Source organism: Ambystoma mexicanum, chromosome 6q, assembly GCF_040938575.1.
Source record: "Ambystoma mexicanum isolate Mex_15411 chromosome 6q, UKY_AmexF1_1, whole genome shotgun sequence".
Lineage (NCBI taxonomy): Eukaryota > Metazoa > Chordata > Amphibia > Caudata > Ambystomatidae > Ambystoma > Ambystoma mexicanum.
Window position 1 is genome coordinate 2453316 of NC_090937.1, and position 19283 is coordinate 2472598.

At 42.4% G+C, this 19283-nt stretch overlaps 2 protein-coding genes across 3 annotated transcripts in view; one reads left to right on the forward strand and one right to left on the reverse strand.

The window, feature by feature from the left end:
• The window catches only part of NCBP1 (nuclear cap binding protein subunit 1), a 1187216-nt gene extending 1184103 nt beyond the window's left edge, over nucleotides 1-3113 (reverse strand). The window contains exon 1 of the mRNA XM_069630359.1: nucleotides 2860-3113. Coding sequence (XP_069486460.1) covers nucleotides 2860-2893 — 34 coding nt within the window. The 5' untranslated portion in view covers nucleotides 2894-3113. The remainder of the gene's footprint in view (nucleotides 1-2859) is intronic.
• Nucleotides 3114-3890: 777 nt separating this feature from the next.
• The window catches only part of TSTD2 (thiosulfate sulfurtransferase like domain containing 2), a 784131-nt gene continuing 768738 nt past the window's right edge, over nucleotides 3891-19283 (forward strand). Inside the window, exon 1 of one of the 2 annotated variants that reach the window (XM_069630360.1) lies at nucleotides 3891-4408. In XM_069630360.1, the coding sequence (XP_069486461.1) occupies nucleotides 4238-4408 (171 nt within the window). In that variant the 5' untranslated portion in view covers nucleotides 3891-4237. The remainder of the gene's footprint in view (nucleotides 4409-19283) is intronic. The other variant, XM_069630361.1, reaches the window with a different exon arrangement.

A 19283-nucleotide genomic window follows, 5' to 3' on the forward strand; every position in this document is an offset into this window, starting at 1 on the left:
TTCATCTTGGGCTGAGGCAGAGTCTCTTGTGGGAGATAATATGGCCACATCAACCCTTTACAACCTCAGCTGCAGTTAGCGTATCCTGTTAATGGAAGGCAGCATGAGGCTCTGAAGTCTAAGAGGGGGCTCGGGGTGAAGATTTTGCTTAGCAACGTACATTTGCTAAACTGACCTCTGGAACAGGATCTTGGTGGTCATCAAGTGTCTCATTTTTGCCACCAGATATTTGTATTAGATATGTGTTTGGCCTTCTTTATTGTCTTCTGCTTTTGTATATTTAAGGTTTCTTAAGTAGGTAGAGGGGTGGTTATATCATTAACAACATTATACCTATGAACTGAATTTTGAATTACTATTCGAAAGTTGTTTTACTTGTTTACGTAAGAGAACATTTTATGATATTAATCCAATAAATCAGTGATACTTTAATTGTACGGAATAGTTTCTTTTTTTATTTACTGATTTATAACCTATAAGAGGTTTTTACAAGAATAGTTTCGATTTCAAACAATTTCACTAAAAATATTTTAGAGTACCAGTCTACATCCCTAAGTAAGGTTATGCAGGAGCACTGTGGTCAACGGCTCTGCTGAACTGAACAAGAAGGTTATTTAGCAAGAAAACGTGCCCTTACTTTTAGATAAAGTTAGCTTCTTATTCGGTCCAATAGATATTTGCAGGTTGAATTTATTTACTTATCCAAGCAGCAACCGATCAAAAATACTCTATTTTTACTTAATATTTTTTTTTATCTACGCTTCAAATGAGACCAGCATTTTTTTTTTTTTTATTATCTTCATTTTGTTTTTGTAATTTTAACTTTGCACACACATGTTCCCAACCACTCTTTGGGGCTACCAAAAAAATAAAAATAAATATAGTATTTTTTTCGAAATATGGCAAAATCAACAATGCTCACAGATCTTGAAATGCAGACATTGGGAAACCCTAACTAAATTCTAATTTGTATGAACCAAGAAAGACTGGTCAGTATACTTGGCACCAAATCAACCGTGAAATTAATAAATGTCAAAATTACTAACTACTCTTTCCTGTATGAAAAATCCCCAAACTAAAAAAAATCTGGTCTCGTTTGATGCAGAGGAATGAAAAACACCTATTTTGTAAAAAATAAAAAAATAATAAAGTTTCAATAAGATCCTGCTCGAATAAGAAGCTAATTTCAGACTGATAGTTGCATATATTTAGGTGGGCCTGCAGATTGCGGGGTCAACATCCTGCTTAAACAAACTGGATAAGAACGGAAAGCACGTTACAAAATTACTCAATACCTTTGCTTTAAATGGGCCGGTCGGTCCTACCCAGTACTCAGTAGCGGTATTTTCCGTTTATTAAAACGAGTACCTGCACGTCTCAAAGCCAAAAAGACAGTACTGTTACTCATCTAGCTGGCGAGGTCAACAGGAATGCATCTCATTCAAAGTAGATTGCAATAAAAGACTAAGCTACTGCCGCCTATGCAATTGAAAGCAGTACTTGCTGCTGCCGCCACCTCTCTTCTCCTGAAAGACCCACCCTGTAAAAGAAAAAAAAGCGCCAAACATTCCGCACCAAGCTTCCAGCAAAATCAGGCAAGGAACACAATTTCACTAATTGGGCTAAACAGGTTACCTACCCCCTTAAGAGTTTTCATGTGGAGCACCAATTGGTTTGGAAAGTCTGGCCAATTACCTTCTAAACACACGTCCTTGGTATTGGAAGGGACTTTTCTATTATATAAGTGTTTAAGCAATTGAAATGGTGTTAGACGTTTCCAACCTCCTACCAAATTCCTTATAATTAAGCAATGAAAGCAAGCAATAATACATCTACCCGTTCAAAGCTTCCTTAACATACAGTGTGCTAGTTTGAGACATAAAACAAGAAAGTCCCAGATCAAGTCAAGTTTTCTTACCAATGCATAACCAACAGGAGGTTTGCGTGAGGGAACCCCAGATACACTGCTTGACCAAAGTGTGTGTTCCTTGTCAAATAATTTAATTTCAAAGCCTGCACTCATTTGTACATCACAAAACTGGTATGAAAACAGGACAATAACAGTCTTTAAGAGATGGTTACATTATGTTAACGGAATAAAATATAAAAATGGATGACTTAATAGTAAACCATTATACGGACATTTTTATTGGAATCACCGATATGTTTTTTTACAGCATGCTCTAAAGGCCAGGCTGAGAACAAAAATACAGACTTACACGGAGTTAAAGAGTGTGACACAGCATTACTGAAGTGAGAGTGACACACAAATGGACACAACGAGGGAATGAGACAAAGAGCGAGACACACTGAAAGAAGTTAAAAACTTCGAAAATTGGTTGTGGCACAGTGCGAGATTAATTGAAATGGGCCAATGACACACGGCCGGGGCCCAGCCTAAATGCGACTGTCATACCCTTCCAGGCTGAGCCCCAGCCCGTTTAATGCGTAGATTTGGTCCGTTGGGGAGTACCTGCACTTTCTTTTTCCACTTAAAGCGCTGCTCAATACTTGCCAGTCACATGCTTAGTGATATAATACATGCTAATGTAGCATACTGGTACTAATTTACAAACTGAAATGGTACACACATCGGCATGCGTATCTGCTCTTGTAGGACAGTTCTCACAAAATGCGAAGCACCTTGCATTGTATCTCCGCTTTGAAGGATTTACTAACCACACGCCGATCCTGGAAGCGGAGTAGGTTGAATGAGTGCCGGGCAAATGCACTCTGTCTAGTGGGTGGCAGATTTAACCTGCACCAGAAAGTCAATTTTCTGAAGGGGAAGGTGCAGTGAGAACTGACATTCAAACTACAGCCCACCAAACTCGATCATCCTTCTATGGCAATACTTACCATCACTGTCATCTGCATGCCGCCTGCGAGACATAATAGCTAGGTTTTAATGCCTGGTGGCACGTAGTCACAAAGGGTACGCGGGGTTACTGACAGCGAAGGGTTCTGGTGTCTCGAAGTGCCGCTTTCTACACCGCGCCACAACCTGCAGTCTGAAACTCTGAACGCGCGCTACTGGACAGTGGGGGACACTAATTCAGGCAACTCTCGCCAGCCCTCTTCTGCTCAACACGCCCACTTTTCCATTCTCTTCCGGAGTCAAGCTTGTCAAATGCTCCGTGGAATATTGAGTCACAGCAGGAATCAACGTAATCACCAATTCGCCATAAAATAACACTGCGCAATAGTATCTCTGACAGTAGAACCGTAAATGAATAGGTAATCTCATTAATAAAATCTTATGCCGGTATAGTTTTTTATGCTACAACTTTTACTAAATAATATTTGAAACACATGTTAAGAATAAAATGCTTTTTTTTCAAATTATGTTTCCAATGAAATGGTTTTCATCAAACTGTGTTATGGTCTCTACAGTTAACCGTACAACTCCAAGATGGCCGATCCGATATGTTTTGCTCCAAATGTTACCACATACTTTCAATGAAAATAGTAGAAGGGTGTCTGTAGTAGGATGTCGATTTAAGGTAAAGCATGTTACCAAGGCTTTGCTGGTGTACTTTCTGGGCAGTCGCACAAAAAACGGCAGGAATTCCAAAGAGGCAAATAGAAATTGGAGCAGAGTGAGACATACCAGTATACATTATTAAAGGCGTCAGCGTACAAAAATAAGGCAAATAATCTTATTTTCAAATAAGGTTGAATGTATCATTTTAGAAAGACCAAGCACAGGTGATTAGTACCTATACAATCTGATTAGCAAATAATCTACAACCTAGTAAAATTACCTAATCAAAAACACAATTCTGCAAGTTTGTGGTTTCAAAATCACACCCTTCCAATATGGCACCAGAATTTGGCACAGGGGCGATCAACACACGGGTTTGAGAAATGCTTGTCTTAATCTTAATCCTTTGTTTATTTTGTTGGCTTCTTATGAAAGTGAAATAGAAGAAAACCAAAAAGTAGCATAATGCCATGCTGCGCTTTATTTGGTATTCATCGTACCTACATATAAAGTGGAACTAGTCTGGCTCGAAGCAGGGCAACAATTCTCGGTAACCGTGTCTGATCGCAAAACTTGTGATAAACGCAATTAGGCAAAAAACTGTTTACTTAGCGTCCCTTTTTATTATGCCGCGATTGCAACATATTTTCGATCGCTTTGGCAGTGAACGCAGACAAGCTGTTTCTTCCGTCTTACCTATACCACGAATATTTCCGATGTTGCGGTAAATCACGTATCATTCAAAATCGAGTCATGACGTCTAAGTCTCACATGAACGCCAGAGAGGAAGAGGCATTGGACGCCTCCACTTTAAGATTTCCTGATCTGGATTTGGAGGTGCTGGGGATCTTAACACCTGCAAGCAGCCTCAAAGGAGAACTCGATTCCAGTATGAAAAAGAAATATACATTTGCTAAGAAGAAGGTAAACTTTTCATAACTATGTTCTTTGCCAGCGAGACCTTCCGCATAACTGAAAAAAGTAGTACTCGACTTTTGCATCCAAAACTTCACAGTTAAAATAAATACGTTTTCAGTGTTCCATTGTTTATTTTGAAGCATATAGGCCACCTTGTGTCCAAAACAATGCTAACGATAGGAGAAGGGGATGGGTGTTGAGAAGCGGTGTATTGTTTGCCATAGCAACTATACTTGTAGCATGTATAGGTGGCAACGAGGTTAAGTGGCATGGGATAATGAGCCGGGGCTATTTAGGGAGCATGGCCTCTAATGGGGATTGGCTTAATGGGCTACCAACGACCTCTGCCATGCTATTCTTGGCAGGGATTATCACCCTCTTCTCCCCCTTTTCTTCCTTAGTGATGGTTCCAACCCCTACTAGGTGCCCTTTAACCAAGAGATGCACCAATCACTACTGAGTGATCCCTGTGACAGAGTCACGTGAGCGAGGCCCCCTAATACTTACCTTCATATCCACAGACGCTGACTCCGGTACAGCAATCCGTTTTTGAAGTTTAGAATACGCCATTATTGATTTACCTGTTCCAGGTAACGGACCATTTTCCTTTCATTTTGACCACATGACACTATTGCTCTCCGCAGGACTGATCTGTTTTTCTTTATTTTCTTTCTTTTCATTCATTTCTGACCTGCCTATTGATTCTACCTACATCACGACTGGGTATGTGCAACATTATGTTTCCTAATACTTTTGATGCTTATGTTTACAAACACGTGTCTTTTTAGATACATATGGATACTTATCATGATATGGTTTGAATTACATGTACATGTGATGTTTAAATTGATCAGACTTGCCCTGATGAAGGAATTGTTGTATTCCGAAATGCATTGGCATAATATAAGTCTAAGGATGGAGTGACTTGTGGCATACTCTTCCTCACTAAGAATAATATTAGTGACTACTTGTTACTTTTTTCTGAAAACTTTGGTTTGACAGATAAAACCAACATTTAAAAACTACTACTATTTGAATTTTTTATGAGTTATCCCTAATGTTCACACTAATTGCATACAGCAAATTGCAACTTACGTAAAACCCGTACTGGGACTCCAGAGAGCGGCTGTATGATTGGGTATTCCACCTAATCTTTTTGCTTCCACTGTTTTTTGGGCTTGGGTATCTCCAAACCTTTTTCAGCCGGCTCCTGTACACAGAACCCAATTTCTTTGAAGACTCATTACATCAGAGCCATTTAAGGATATCAAACAAATGAATGCTCCCGTGGTGCCCACTCATATTTCCTTCTGGGTTTACAATCCAACGCCTAATCAGCGTCCACATTGTATCCCGACGCCTACCAGGAGCGTTAAAGGCGCGGGAGAATTCCAACCGCCATTTCGTGTTGTTGATGGTTGCGGCCCCACACGTGGGGTGCTTGTGCGCCATTCTTCAATTTTTGGAGCCCTCCAGTGCTATATACATTGCCAGGAAAGGCGAAAGTGGCCACGAGGAGGGGTCTGTGTGGCTCTCATTATTAAAAAAAAAAAGGGACTTTGTGGATGAAAGACATTTTGGCACATGGTACATGCCAAGAAGAATCACGCCTAGTGTCCCTATTACAGAGACATATTTTCCTTGTTCTCATCAGTGCCACTGTGACCAAGAAAAAGGGGTGTCGTGTGTGCCTGAAGCTACCACATCTGCACCTCAGCGGACTTGCAACCTTCACACCACACAAGTGATAGGTGCCTGTGTGGTCCGTGGTCATGCGTGACCCTACAGATGACGTTCAAGGGACGGGTGCACCCACACGCACCAGAAAGGTGCCCAGGCAACAAGGCATGCCGGCCCCCATGCCAGAGTTCGACATGTCAGGACCACCTTCCAAGTTGAGCCCAAAGTGGCTGCTGTGGGTATAGAAACTTGAGATGCAGTTTAGAGCCACGGGGGAGACCGATGACGAAGCAAAGGTGGCAACACTACTGTACACTGCAGGATCTGAGGTACACCGCATCTTCGAGTCTCTCGCTCCCACTGCCGGCTCATGTAAAGCAGTGAAGGACACACTCAAGGAGCACTACCTACCACTTGCAAACCAAGACTTTGAACGCTTCATAACGTGTAGCGAAAAGCAGCGTGAGGAAGAGTCACACAAGCAGTTCTGCAAAAGGCTAGGTCAGCTGGCCACTACATGTCACTGGGAAAACAAAGGAGGTATGGTCCGAAATCCGCTCCTACAAGGCTGTAGCTCTGGGAAGCTGGGTAGACAGGAACTCGGGAAACCAGGGCTCACCCTAACACAAATCCTGGACATGGGGAGATCCTATGAGCTTGCCGACAGTCGTGCCACTAAAATGGATGCCGCAGACAAAGCGGTAAAGGATGAGGAGGTATGTACAATAGGACAAACAGCGAATGCCAGCCCGTCATGACCATGGTGGCCGCAAAAGAAAGCAGACCTATCACAGCCTTGTCCAAAGTGCGGTTACGACCTCCCACACACAAGTGACTGTCCAGCAAAAGGGACAGTGTGTGGATGCTGTGGAATGGCAGGACATTTTGCTCGAATGTGCCAGGCTGCTGCCCTGACCGCAGTTCCCAGGGGACCCTGTAGAGCGATCAGTACTGCACCACGCAGGCCGAGAAGCGAAGCCATGGTGGAACAAGAGTTCCAAGACCTGGACATTGCGGAAGAAGAGGAGGAGGATGAAGAGGTGTTCTTCATATCAAACATCGACTCGAAAACAAAGAAAAGGAGGCAACCCACATGCATAGTGAAAATCTGCGAAACTCCGACTCCAGTAGTAATCGACACAGGCACATCAGTATGTGTACTGGCACCACAACATTACGAGACTCTCCCTGGACCACTGACATTGGTAGAAACAAAAGCCAAAAAGTACTCTTTTGTAGGGGCCCGACCACTTCCTCTCTGAGGAGTGTTTATAGCTCAAGTCACTCACACCAACAGTACCATCACAGCGAGATTCTTTGTGACGGATGTGAGCCCCCACTGACTTTTGAGCTGCGCTGCATCTGAGTCGCTAGACATTGTGCACTTTGTGCTCTGTCTATGAAGCAGACATTAGAGACATCATTGAAAAGTTCGCTGATATCTTTCAAGGGGTTGGGAAGTTGAAAGGAGAGCCTATCAAGCTGCATATCAACGAAACAGTACGACCCACTGCACTAAAACATAGGTGCATACCATTTCACCTACGAGCGCAAGTGGAAAAAGAGCTGCAAAACCTAGTACAGTCTTATATCATTGAAAAAATAGATGGACCGACCCCGTGGGTGTCCCCCATCGTAGTTTGCTAAACCCACACAGCCAGGATATGTGTGGACATGAGGTTACCTAACCTTGCCATCAAAAGTGAACAACACCTCATGCCAACACTGGACGATGTAGTGGGAGAGCTGCAAGGAGCCAAGGTGTTTTCTAAACTTGATTTTCGCTCCGGATATCACCAACTAGATCTGCATCTGGACTAATGCTATATAACTACGTTTACAACACACAACAGACTATATCAATACAAATGCCTGAGTTTTGGCATCTCCCCGGCAGCAGAGGTGTTCCAAAACGTCATCGGAGGGGCCCTCGCTGGTCTAGAAGGTGTAATCATTTTGAGTGATGATATCCTGGTATACGCAGCATCTGAAACAGAACAGCTGTCCCGGCTGGATAAAGCATTACAAAGGATCAGAGACCTGGGACTCGTCATTACACTGAGAAAAATGTGAGTTTCTCAAAGATCGCATTGAATTTTTTGGGTTCATCTTTCACTCCAAGGGCATCTCTCCAGATCCACAGAAGGTGAAGGGCATTCAAGATGCTAGGCCGCTGGAGAATGCCTTGGAGATGAGAAGCGTCCTCAGCATGGTAACATACTGTGGGCGTTTCATTCAGAACCTAGCTTCTCTCGCAGAACCTCTCAGGGCCCTAACAAAGAAAGACACTGCATGGACCTGGTCAGAGACCAAACAAACGTCTTTTGACACCATAAAGGCCGCCCTTACGGGTGTTGAAACCATGGTGTTCTTTGATCCCAGGAAGGTGTCCGAGCTGGTCGTGGACGCCAGCCCCGTGGGGTTAGGAGCCGTTATGTTGCACAACCATACTGCGCATAAGTGGATTAATTCTGAGCCTGTTGGCTCGGGTCTTCTGTCTTGTGAGATCAAGACCGCAGATCTCTCCTGCAGACTTGGGCTCAGACTCTAGCCCGGTGCCCTCTCACCCCAAGTTAACTGACGTGATAACTTATCAAAAAAACAAAAAAATGGAGCATGGCCAAGATTACAGACTGAACGGACGTGTGCAAAGCGAGCTCCATCCTTGAACGTTATTAAATAGACATTTCCAACAGTACATGCTGAGCGATCGAACCCGGGCCTTCAATTGTGGCTAAAAATTAGAAAAAAATTCTGAAGCCCAAATCTCTTGCGCACTTGAAGCCCTGGGTCACAACACATAGGTATTTTTTGCAATTGGTGATGTTTTATTTCTTAAATGTATGGCAATCAGGAGGTGAGCGGTGAGCTATACTAAGGTTATCAGTTGAGGCTCCTGTGATCATGCTTTACCTGAAGGAGCATGCAGCCTACATGGGTCCCCTCAATCTGACAGGATCTCTGCTTAAGGTTTGCGATTTTCCTCCTTTTCTCCAACCTGGAACGTCTTGATAAATGTCTCCCTCTGATATACGTATTATGTGGAAGGGGAGCACCCTTCCATCCAGTACTCCTTGGTAGCAGACCCTCAGCAAATCCAGGTCTCACCTATCTGGTCTTCTTCCACAAGTACTAAGTTGCTGGGACCGCACAACTACTAGGGGATGCCCCACCCACCGGTCTGGCTGTCAAGATGATGTCATGTGCAGCTCTCCAGATTCCAACAGGAGTAATTACGACATCTGCAAGCAAGAGGTTGATTACCCCCCCACCTCTTTTCCTATCTTTACCCTTCCCCCGCCATGACCTTCTTCACCTGTCCTCGCCACTTATATCCTTTTACTGCCCTCCCACGTGGGCATTTGTGGCTGGAGCCAGGTGGGGAGCGTGGAGGCAGATTGGCTGCATGGCTGCAAGGATCAGCGATTGAATGAGTGTTAGTCACAGGGGAGGAAGAATCTTAGGAGCAGCAGCCCATGTGGCTGGCAGGATGGAGCTGAAGAGTTTCGGAAAGATTGGGCTGTGCAAAGGCATGGGTGACTCAGTGGTTTGATGGTGTTACGGTTGGCCTGGTCTGCTGCACATAAGTTTCTGAGCTAGTGTATCTGTGGTCTTAGCCCTCGAGGTTGGTGCTGGGTTCAGGGTGACAATTGTTTGTTGCAACATGTATTTTCTTTGGCGGAATAGTATTAGTGTAAATGGCAGGTTGACAGCTGCAGGAATGTTTTGGTGGAATTTGAAGGAGTAGTGATATGGGCAAAAGGTTTTCTCTGTCGGTTGCGTGGTCTGTCCGGGAGATTCTCAATGGAGGATTTGGTTTGTGGCGGTTGAGGGGAGTGTTGGGATGGTGGTGCAGCATTTTCTATTTAGGGTGACACTTTGGATGGTCACCAGAGGAGGAGCTGCACTATAAATTAATTGGTGAGAACGAATCCCTAGTGATGGATATCTTGGGCAATCACACATCTGCGGGGGTCCTAGTGGAGACATTTGTAGAATTGTTGGCTGCCCTTACAACTAAATTCACTATAGCCACTAGGGCCAAGGGAAAGGTAATAAAGAGAGGGTGGTTTGATGAGGAATGCATAAAGGCGAAGAAATCATTGGTGATGGTCCTTGGACGGGTAGCATGGGAAGGTTTTTTGAATGCTGCCAGGGAAGGGGACCAGAAGGCCTTCTGGGCCTGTGTAAAAAGTGGGCCGGAAGGGTGTTGGTCAAATGTCGGAAGTGGTACACATGTGGAAGAAGGAGCTTGGTTAACCCATTTTGGGAACCTTTTTGGGTCAGAAAGCTTACAGACAAATATAGATCCTGCAGGGTCATGCCTGAAGTTTGAGGTGGAGGAGACGGAAAAAAGGCAATCAAGCTTCAAGCGCATAACTGAGCCCCCTGGTCCGGATATGATCCCTTCAGACATATTTCAGGATCCAGTAGATATGTGGGCACCACTCTTGACAGTGGTGTTTAATGCCTGTCTACAATTAGGGAAGTATCCTCCCTCGTGGAAGAAGGCGATTATTTTCCCAATTTTTAAAAAGGGGGATATATCTAGCCCCGGCGTATATAGGCCAATATCTTTGCTGGACTCCTCCTTCAAAATTTTTGGGAGAATATTGTTGGCCCGAATCGAATCCTGGATTGGGGAACAGTCGATTCTTTCAGACATTCAATTAGAACAGAGCCTTAATCTTTATATTTTAGTGGCCAATTCAGTTTTTTTTCGGGGTGAGGCAGTATATCTGGCCTTTATGGACCTAAGCACGGCCTGTGATAAGGTGGACAGAGCGAAGCTCTGGGCTGTGTGTTTGGGTCCCTAGGGTGCCCCGGGACATCTTGCGGGTGCTAGTTGACCTCCACACTGATAATGAAGCCTGTGTACATAGTGGCCCAGGTGGGCATTGTACGGCCTGTTTTCGGGTGGGGTGTGGTGTAAGGCAGGGCTGTGTACTGGCCCCTATCTGTTTTTGCCTCTACATTAATGGCCTTTCTCAGGATCTCATGGATGTATTGGCTGACTTCCTGGTATTGGGGGGGAAGGGAGTTTCCAGTATTGGCATATGCGGACGACACAGTCCTACTAGCAAGAACACCAAGGGCGTTACAGGTTTTGATCAATGCCTATTCAACATTTATGGATAACCTGGGCCTTAAAAATTAATACTAAGAAATCAGTAATGGCCTGTGTAGGAAGAAAACGTCCTGTGCCCATGAAACCTATGGTTTGTGCAGGAGAAATCATACCTAGAGTCAAGGTTTTTGACTATCTTGGAATACGTTTTTCAGAGGCCTTAAATGGTAGGGCCCACGTGGGCAAGCAATCTGCTAAATTGAGTCAACAGATAGGCGGCATATTTAGATTTATGTCAAAGTGTAGGGGCCAGCCCTTGGATGTGATGATAAAGATTTATGGCACGCAAACTGTAGCAACCACTATGTATGGTGCATCCATCTGGGGCTTCCAAAATGTGGCTGAAATTCAAAGTAAACAGAACACATTTTTTAAAAATCTGTTGGGGCTCCCAACCAGTGCCTCTTGAAAAGCCATCCATAGAGAATTGGGTGTGGAGTTCTGGGAAGACCAGTGGGCGATGGCTCCGCTTTTATTTTGGGTTTGGCTGTAGGCTAATAAACATGCCTCCCTCTGTCATTTTATTATTCACACTGTGCTGGGTAAAGTTGGCTGGAAAAAAATCCCTTGGCTTGCATATGTCTCCTCTACTCTGGGTGAAGTTAATTTAGGTGCCCTCTTTCCTCCCGCCACACTGATAACCAAAAGCGAGGGGGCAGTCTATAAAGCTACACTGGGAGACATTGTAGTAAGGAAAAGAATTTTGCTAGAATATGGCCATAAATCTGGCCAAGTGCACACAAGTATCAGCAGGCTTATTGGAATACAACCATATCTGACATGGAGCCCTTTTAAAAAAGCAGGTGGCTGATCACGAGGGCACGGTTCGATTCACTGCGGCTGCAAGGAAATACCCACAAGTGGAAAGGTTTCCCTGACTCTGCGGGTTGCCCGGTGTGTGGCCACTCTCGCGAGGATCTTTCCCATCTGCTGTTTTTTTGTATAGGGTATGTGGGTATTCGGAAAATGACTTTGATTCCTGCCCTTAAGAAGACAGTGATACGTTCTCATAGGGCTGCTCTTGTGTTTCTTTTGAGTGCGGAAACAGTCTTTACAGCTTGGGCTCTTTTGATGTTTCTGAAAAGAGCGATGTATTTCAGAAATAGTATATTGAAACTGAAAGGCGGTGAAAGCTAGTGTTGGGAACTATACCATCTTTGGCAATGGGCTAACTGTGTGAGTACCGTTTGTTGTATGATTTTATTATTCAATTTTAATGTGGCCATTTTATATGAAATTATGTGATTGGTTATTCTATATGCATGTTACTTTCTGTAATGTGATGATATGTATATAATTGTATTTTTGTTGTTTAATGGATATTTTTATATATCCGAATAAACTGGTTTGGTTTGATTTGATGGTCACCTGTGCCCCCACGCGTTTTTGCGTGTGTTGTGTTGAGCCTAGCAGCGTTAGCGCAGCTAGAATTGGCCTGGTGGATATTGTAATGCCTTTAATCTATAGAATATAACTTGAATTTAATTCTCCAATTCCTGTTATGCAGAAACATCCCCTTCTCTAACACACCGCATCATGCAATCCCACCCTAAAGTTTGAGACAAACAGCAGGCTGTTTTTAATCTGAATATTCTGTTTTATTTAAATAATCAAGAAATGAAACGTGGTGTGCTAAATGTGTATTTTGTATATTCAACATAAATACATTCAGCTTGTTCACAGAAATGAAATGCAACTTGTCTGCTATTATTTCGATAATATTTACATTTATGTTGCACACAAACATCCATTTGCATAAAAGCAAATTCAAATAACTTTTCAAGACAAAAGTATACAATCCAAGGCATAAAATAAGCAGAATTCTTTAGGTTTGCTAATTAAATGTACACTTGTGTAGCAAAGTTAGCTATTTAAGTTACCCTGTTAAATGAAAGCACTGCTCACCCTGAATTCGTCTCTGGCTCTCAAGGTTCATGCCACCCTCTTCTCTGTTCATTGCAAGTTCAAAGGGGCTAATGGAGAGAGAGTGTACTAGTAATCATCTCCTTCACTCATAAGTGCCAAAGGCCTGTGTGGGAGTGGTATGCCAGAATTTTTCTTTTTCAAATAATTGAAAACCAGAATTAATCAGGATGATACTTTTATTAAGCTAACTATATCCTCTTTGGTAAAGACCAGTATGTGTAACTTTATTAAAAACTGTCATGCAATTCCATTCCTAACAATTTAAGTTGTTGCATAATGTATCAGTATTGCTTCTGTAAAGCACTGCATTGTCTCCATGGTTTACAGTAAAGTTTAGGTTAGTGGATCTAAATTTCATAGTGTCAAATATATTTTGTTGGGGAAGATGAGTGAACACTTTTTAAAATGTACATGATCACACATCCAACTACTTTTAATGGCAAATCTAGTTCTGTGACCGGCTGGTTGTATTTATTTGTGCAACTGGTGCTCAACGCATGAGCGGTTTTATACCAGTTATAAAACCAGTTACCCTGAAACTGCACTGGTCACCTGGCTACCCTCTGATCTCGGGCCCAGGTCCCATTCCCCTGCCAGTCACACACCTGCACTGGCAACCCACGCACTCAGGGACTGTTTCTGTATCCCTACAGCCCCTACTTGCACCTGATGTCTGCACTCACCCTTGCCACCAACTGTCTGCACTTTTATTTATTGTCTTTATTTATCTCTACCGCTATCCTATGTACTGCACTTTTCCCTCCCCCCCCCCCTCCCCTGCACTTGCGCGATCTCAATGTCACCTGGCCTAGTATGATCATTGTCTCTGTCTTCCCTTTGTTTCCCCTCCCTTGCCTCTTTGCGCCTTGAAACACTTGTGGATAGGCGCATTATAAATGCCATATAATATCATCACGGCAGAAAACTACAGTATTCCATCTAGTTTGACCAGTTCTCTGCCTGCTATGTCACCTACTCTGTTTAGTTTCTTTATTTCTTTCTTTCCTCTCCCATAATGAATGCAGAAGGCTAACTAGATGTTTACGCAAAAGAATGATCAATGGTTTCCATCCAAACTGTACATCGACACATATACTGCAAGACCAAACACTGTACTTTTCCTCCAGAGCTCACTTTGCTCTACGATTATGATTGCATTATATATTAGAGCCTTTAGGAAAGAGTTGGCCAAACTATTTTCAGAGCCTTTTCATCGTATTCATTTATTTATGTACATTTATGCAGCTAACCTTTTACATTTTACAGACACTCACCCAGAGCTCGGAAAGTCCACTCGCATAGTCAAGTAGATTGTATGAAGGGTGAGTACCATTTGCAGGGTCTTTTATTTATTGATTTCTTTACATTTATTGAGCGCACAAAATCCAGAGGCATTGAGGCGCTGTTACAACCAGATACTCTTACATAATGGAATGGAGGAATGGAATGGAGCAGATAGCGTAGTTGACAGGACACTAGGTGAAGAGCCAAGTTTTCAATTCTTTTCTGAAAGCCCAGTATGATTGTTCTGCCCTCAGGTGCGGGGCGAGGGCATTCCATTGAAGCACAGCTACTGATGGGAAACTGGCACCTCCACTTCTAGCTTGCTTGGAACTAGGTAGGATCAGTCTGTCAGCATAGGCTCTTCTAATAGGTCAAGAGGACTGGGTTTGGGCTGAATTCGAAAGGCAGGAATGCGTGTTCGAATGTGTTTTAAAGATATTATTTTCCTTGATTGGCAGCCAGTGGGCATTCCTTCTTGCTTCCGAAATATGCTCTCTTTTAGGGACGTTCAGAGCTGCTCGGATGGCATTGTTCTGGATCACACAACATTCACAAACTACAAGTGAAGATGTGCCAGCAAAGATGGCATTGCAGTAATCCAGTCTAGCTCCAACGATAACTTGTGTGATGGTGAGGCAGTCGGCAGGTGCCAAGAATGGTCTAGCCGCATTAATGAGCTTCGTCGTGTAGGCTGCTGATGGCGTTGACATGTCAGGGAAAGTGAGGAATCTAGGGGAAAATCCTAGGGTCTTTACAGAGGAGGAGAGTGGCATCTGAAAATGGTCTATGCTAAAATTAGCATATTGGAGGGGGGGGGGGGAATTTCTTAAGACTGAATGTAGCCCAACCATTAAGATCTCGGTCTCTTCGTCATGTAGACAAACAGGCCTGGATGCAAGAGTAGATCGAATAAAGGCAAAGGGAGTCATCTCGGTGGTTGCCGGTGATGGGTAGGAGTATTTGCGTATCATCGGCATAGTTAGTGTAGGAAATGCCGATGAAGTCCAGGTGGTCGAATAAGGGTTTAGTAAATATGTTGTATAGTGTCAGGGAAACACGTTTGAAACATTTATGTAACATTTAATTTTTTTGCAGCAAATGTCAAATAAGTTTCGATGAGCAGTGTGCCAAACATAAAGTGGGTTTGTGGTGACATGCACCACTTTACAGACAGTGCATTTAAATTTGTTGTTGCCCGTTGGTATAGGTTGTGGGCATTTCTTTCAGGTCGAGTAGGTAAACTAAATTACTTAACCTGCAGGTCTAAGGGAATTTTAAAGAATTTGCAAGGCTTGAGTCGTCTCACTTATATCTTACTTCAGCGGTACACAAAAATGCGGTGTGTTTGCAAATTAAGACAATTTTAATTAGCATACTCTGCTAATCAATTTTTGAGAACCAATTTATGCTTTGCAATCTCCATTATGACCATTCATTCAACGCCGGCATTGCTGTTCAAGAAGTGGAAAATTATTAAACTAACTTTTTAATTTATAATGCACTTAATTTTCTCTGACGCCATCAACAAGTGTTGGCAGCGGAGAAAAACATTGGTATACTGCATAACCTTCTTATTTTAGGACTGATTTAACTCTAAATATTGGGCATGATTGGTTTCTAGTTCGGGCATAGATACAAGAATGCTGGGTAGGGTGAATTTCGGTACCATGTCTACGGGCTTGAGTTTAGAATAGAAGCTTTTATTTTGGGGAGAAGAATATCTTGATTCATGTAAAGGGCAACACGAGCACGAGAGCACAGAATTAGAGCTGGAAAAGGAATCGGCAATTCTTTTTAAATGGCATTATGAGTCCCCATATGCACAATCCTTTCTATTTTTGCACAATAATCTTTGGAGAAGGGACTTGGGTTATTTAAATTGACATTAATTTCTTGGTCATGAAGTGGAGGAAATAACCTCCCTTCTATCGTACTTTAAGGGATCGAAAACTAAAATATATTCAGGAATTTTCTTTTTAGGTAAATTATGGTTTTCACAGGACAAGAACTCTGTCAATCCTTGCAAGTCTGCGAGTCATGCTGTGCACTATGCTCCCTAAATTGCCCCTATGAAAACACTGCGAGTTAATTAATTACTGTCATAGAATAATATGCTTTGTACAATTATCGGTTCTATGGTATACCACTTTATACTTCCAGAGTTTCCCTTACAGGTCCAGTCCACATTTAGTGATATAACCTAAAAGCGGTGACCCCCCGAAAAGACATTCAATTGCTTTCTGGGGTTAACTAATTCTTTGGGTATGTATTTAAATACACTTGTGTTGTTGTACAGCCTTTTAGATTGTCTTTTAAAGGTCATGGGCAGGTGGGGCATCTACAACGGCACTGCGTAATCTGCTCCCAAATCCCTCTTGGGTAATATGGTTCTGGCTTTGGAAAGCTTCTGCATTTAGCTCCATCTGAAAGAAGGATTTCTATCAGCTACATCGAGGTGGACCCTTATTCAGCACTGGTCCTGTTAGACAGGTTTCCTTGCCTTGCCATTTTCCCAAGAACTTTCTATGCTTCCGTTGTTTTTGAAATTAAATACTTGACTAAACCCATCCATGCAGTATTATTTGACAGATCAGTTTGTGATTGGATGTGGTCTTTGATAGGTTCCCTTCACACACTGTCCGTACAAACAATCCTCCCCTTTATTTTAATTGGGCCAGTCTATTTTGCCATGTCATCCCCCTTAGATGATCAAATTGGACTGAAATATGAATTCCTCTTATTTCTTTCATGCATCTGCACGATTGTTGAGGCCCATACAATTCTGAATTTGTAGCCATATTTCAAGTTTTTGTAGTTGCAATCGTAATAGAATTGGCAAAATATCTACATTCATTAATAATGCACACATACTAACATGCCATGTTTCTAGTCATGATACAGTGATCACTTTGCTCAATTAACATCTATGCTTGGTTTTTCAATCGAATAAAGGGTTGCAAATTTAGATGCAAAAATATATTTTCCATATTGGGTGCTTTATAAAATGCACATTGCATTTGAAAACTACCTTACATGTTTATTGGAGATTGTCATTAACCATAAATATGTGCTGGGAACAAAAAGGCTTTATTTAATGGTGTGATTTTCATGAAGTAGACACATAATGGATAATGCATTATTTCTCTGCTTAGGATATAGTTCAGGATTTATATGGGCATCTGTTCTATTTAAGCACTCTTTCACGGAAGAAGCATGCCTCTGAACTATGATGTGGCTTTCCTCAAAAACTGCGTAGAGCCATGAAAACACTGAATTTGTAATGTAATGGGGTTTATTTCCTGTGAACTTTCTTTTAATAAGAGACTTTGTTTTTAATACCCACATTGGTGTCTGTTCATCCCTTATAATAGATTAGTTACTGATTAATGTTGGGTCTGTTTCACAGAAAGCTGACCTGTGGACCTCTTGCCTTGACAATTTAGTTCTGGATAGCGCACACCTGGTGTACAAGATTTCGGCTGCATTGACTATTTTAAAGTTATATGCAGAAAACAAATTGTATTGGTGTGTTCTCATTGGTAATGAACATTTACTAATGTAGGCCTTATCAGCAAATTTAATTCAATCTAAACAATGCATAGCGTACATTGGCCCGTCATCATCTTTAAGAATAATAAAATGCGATGTATGTCACGTGTAATATTTTTCAGGCAAAATAAACACTTTGTCCTGTCACATGTAACATTATTGGGAGGAAAGGTTTTGCATAAAGCACCTTTTTGAATGCAACATATTAAATATAATGAAATAAACATGACAATATTCTGTGTGTAGTTATGGGAGTGACTGGCACATTAATTTGAAGGGGCATGACTAGTGGGATTTTGCAGTTGAGAGGTTGAATTCCTGGTTTGGTTCTACCCAGAGACACCCACCCCTGCTTACTTCCACACACCACCTAACGTACCTCATCTCTGACTATCTCTAAACACTCTAGCGCACCCCTGCTTACATCCATGTACACCTGCCTGCCACCAACCTACGATGATCACTTATACCTTCAGTAACCCACCAATCCTAGCTCACCACTGCTTACATCCATCCAAACCGGCCTCCATCTGCCATACAACCCAGTCCACACCCAACTGCCCCCTCTCTAGATCACCTTGCTTACCAGCTCTTCCTCTGCATACTCCCACCTTCCCTAGCTCACCCATACCAACCCCCTACCCACCCTAGTCCCCCCCCCGGATGAATAACTTTTATAGCACAGACAACCTTCAGAGATGCTTGAGGGGTCAGAAATGAGAGACAGACACGAAATTGTAGGGTTCATAACATTTGCCATGTTTATTAAAGCAAAAAGGATGAGCTAAAATCCTATCTGTCCCTACCATAATTAGAAGGTCCCAATCCTAAAGATAATGTCCCTACCTACGAAGCCAAAGCAAATTGACCTTGTGTCCAAACTAGATCTGACCCTCACACTAACGTATACAAAAATGTCTAGGGTAAATGTCTTTGATTCCAACTTAACTAAGAGTGTGAAAGTTCAAATAGGTAATTCCAACAAAGCAGTCCTTCTATTCAGGAGTTGGTTCCCTTCCCCTGAACCAATTCAGGATGCCTGTTGGAAATGCATTGATATGATATGGCATTTATTATGCGCATGTACAGAAGTGTTTCTAGGCACAAAACAATGTTCAACAATGTTTTGCCAAATGAATGAAAAATGTATTCTTTCCCAAAAACAATATCTTCTTTGGATTAGCAAAGCAAGAATGTCTCATCCATAGAATACTGTTGTCAGAATATCAAAACGCATATCTTTTCCACAGAACACTTTTCTCCGGATGGCAAAACCAAATGTTTCTGTCATAGAACACTTTTCTCACTCCTGAT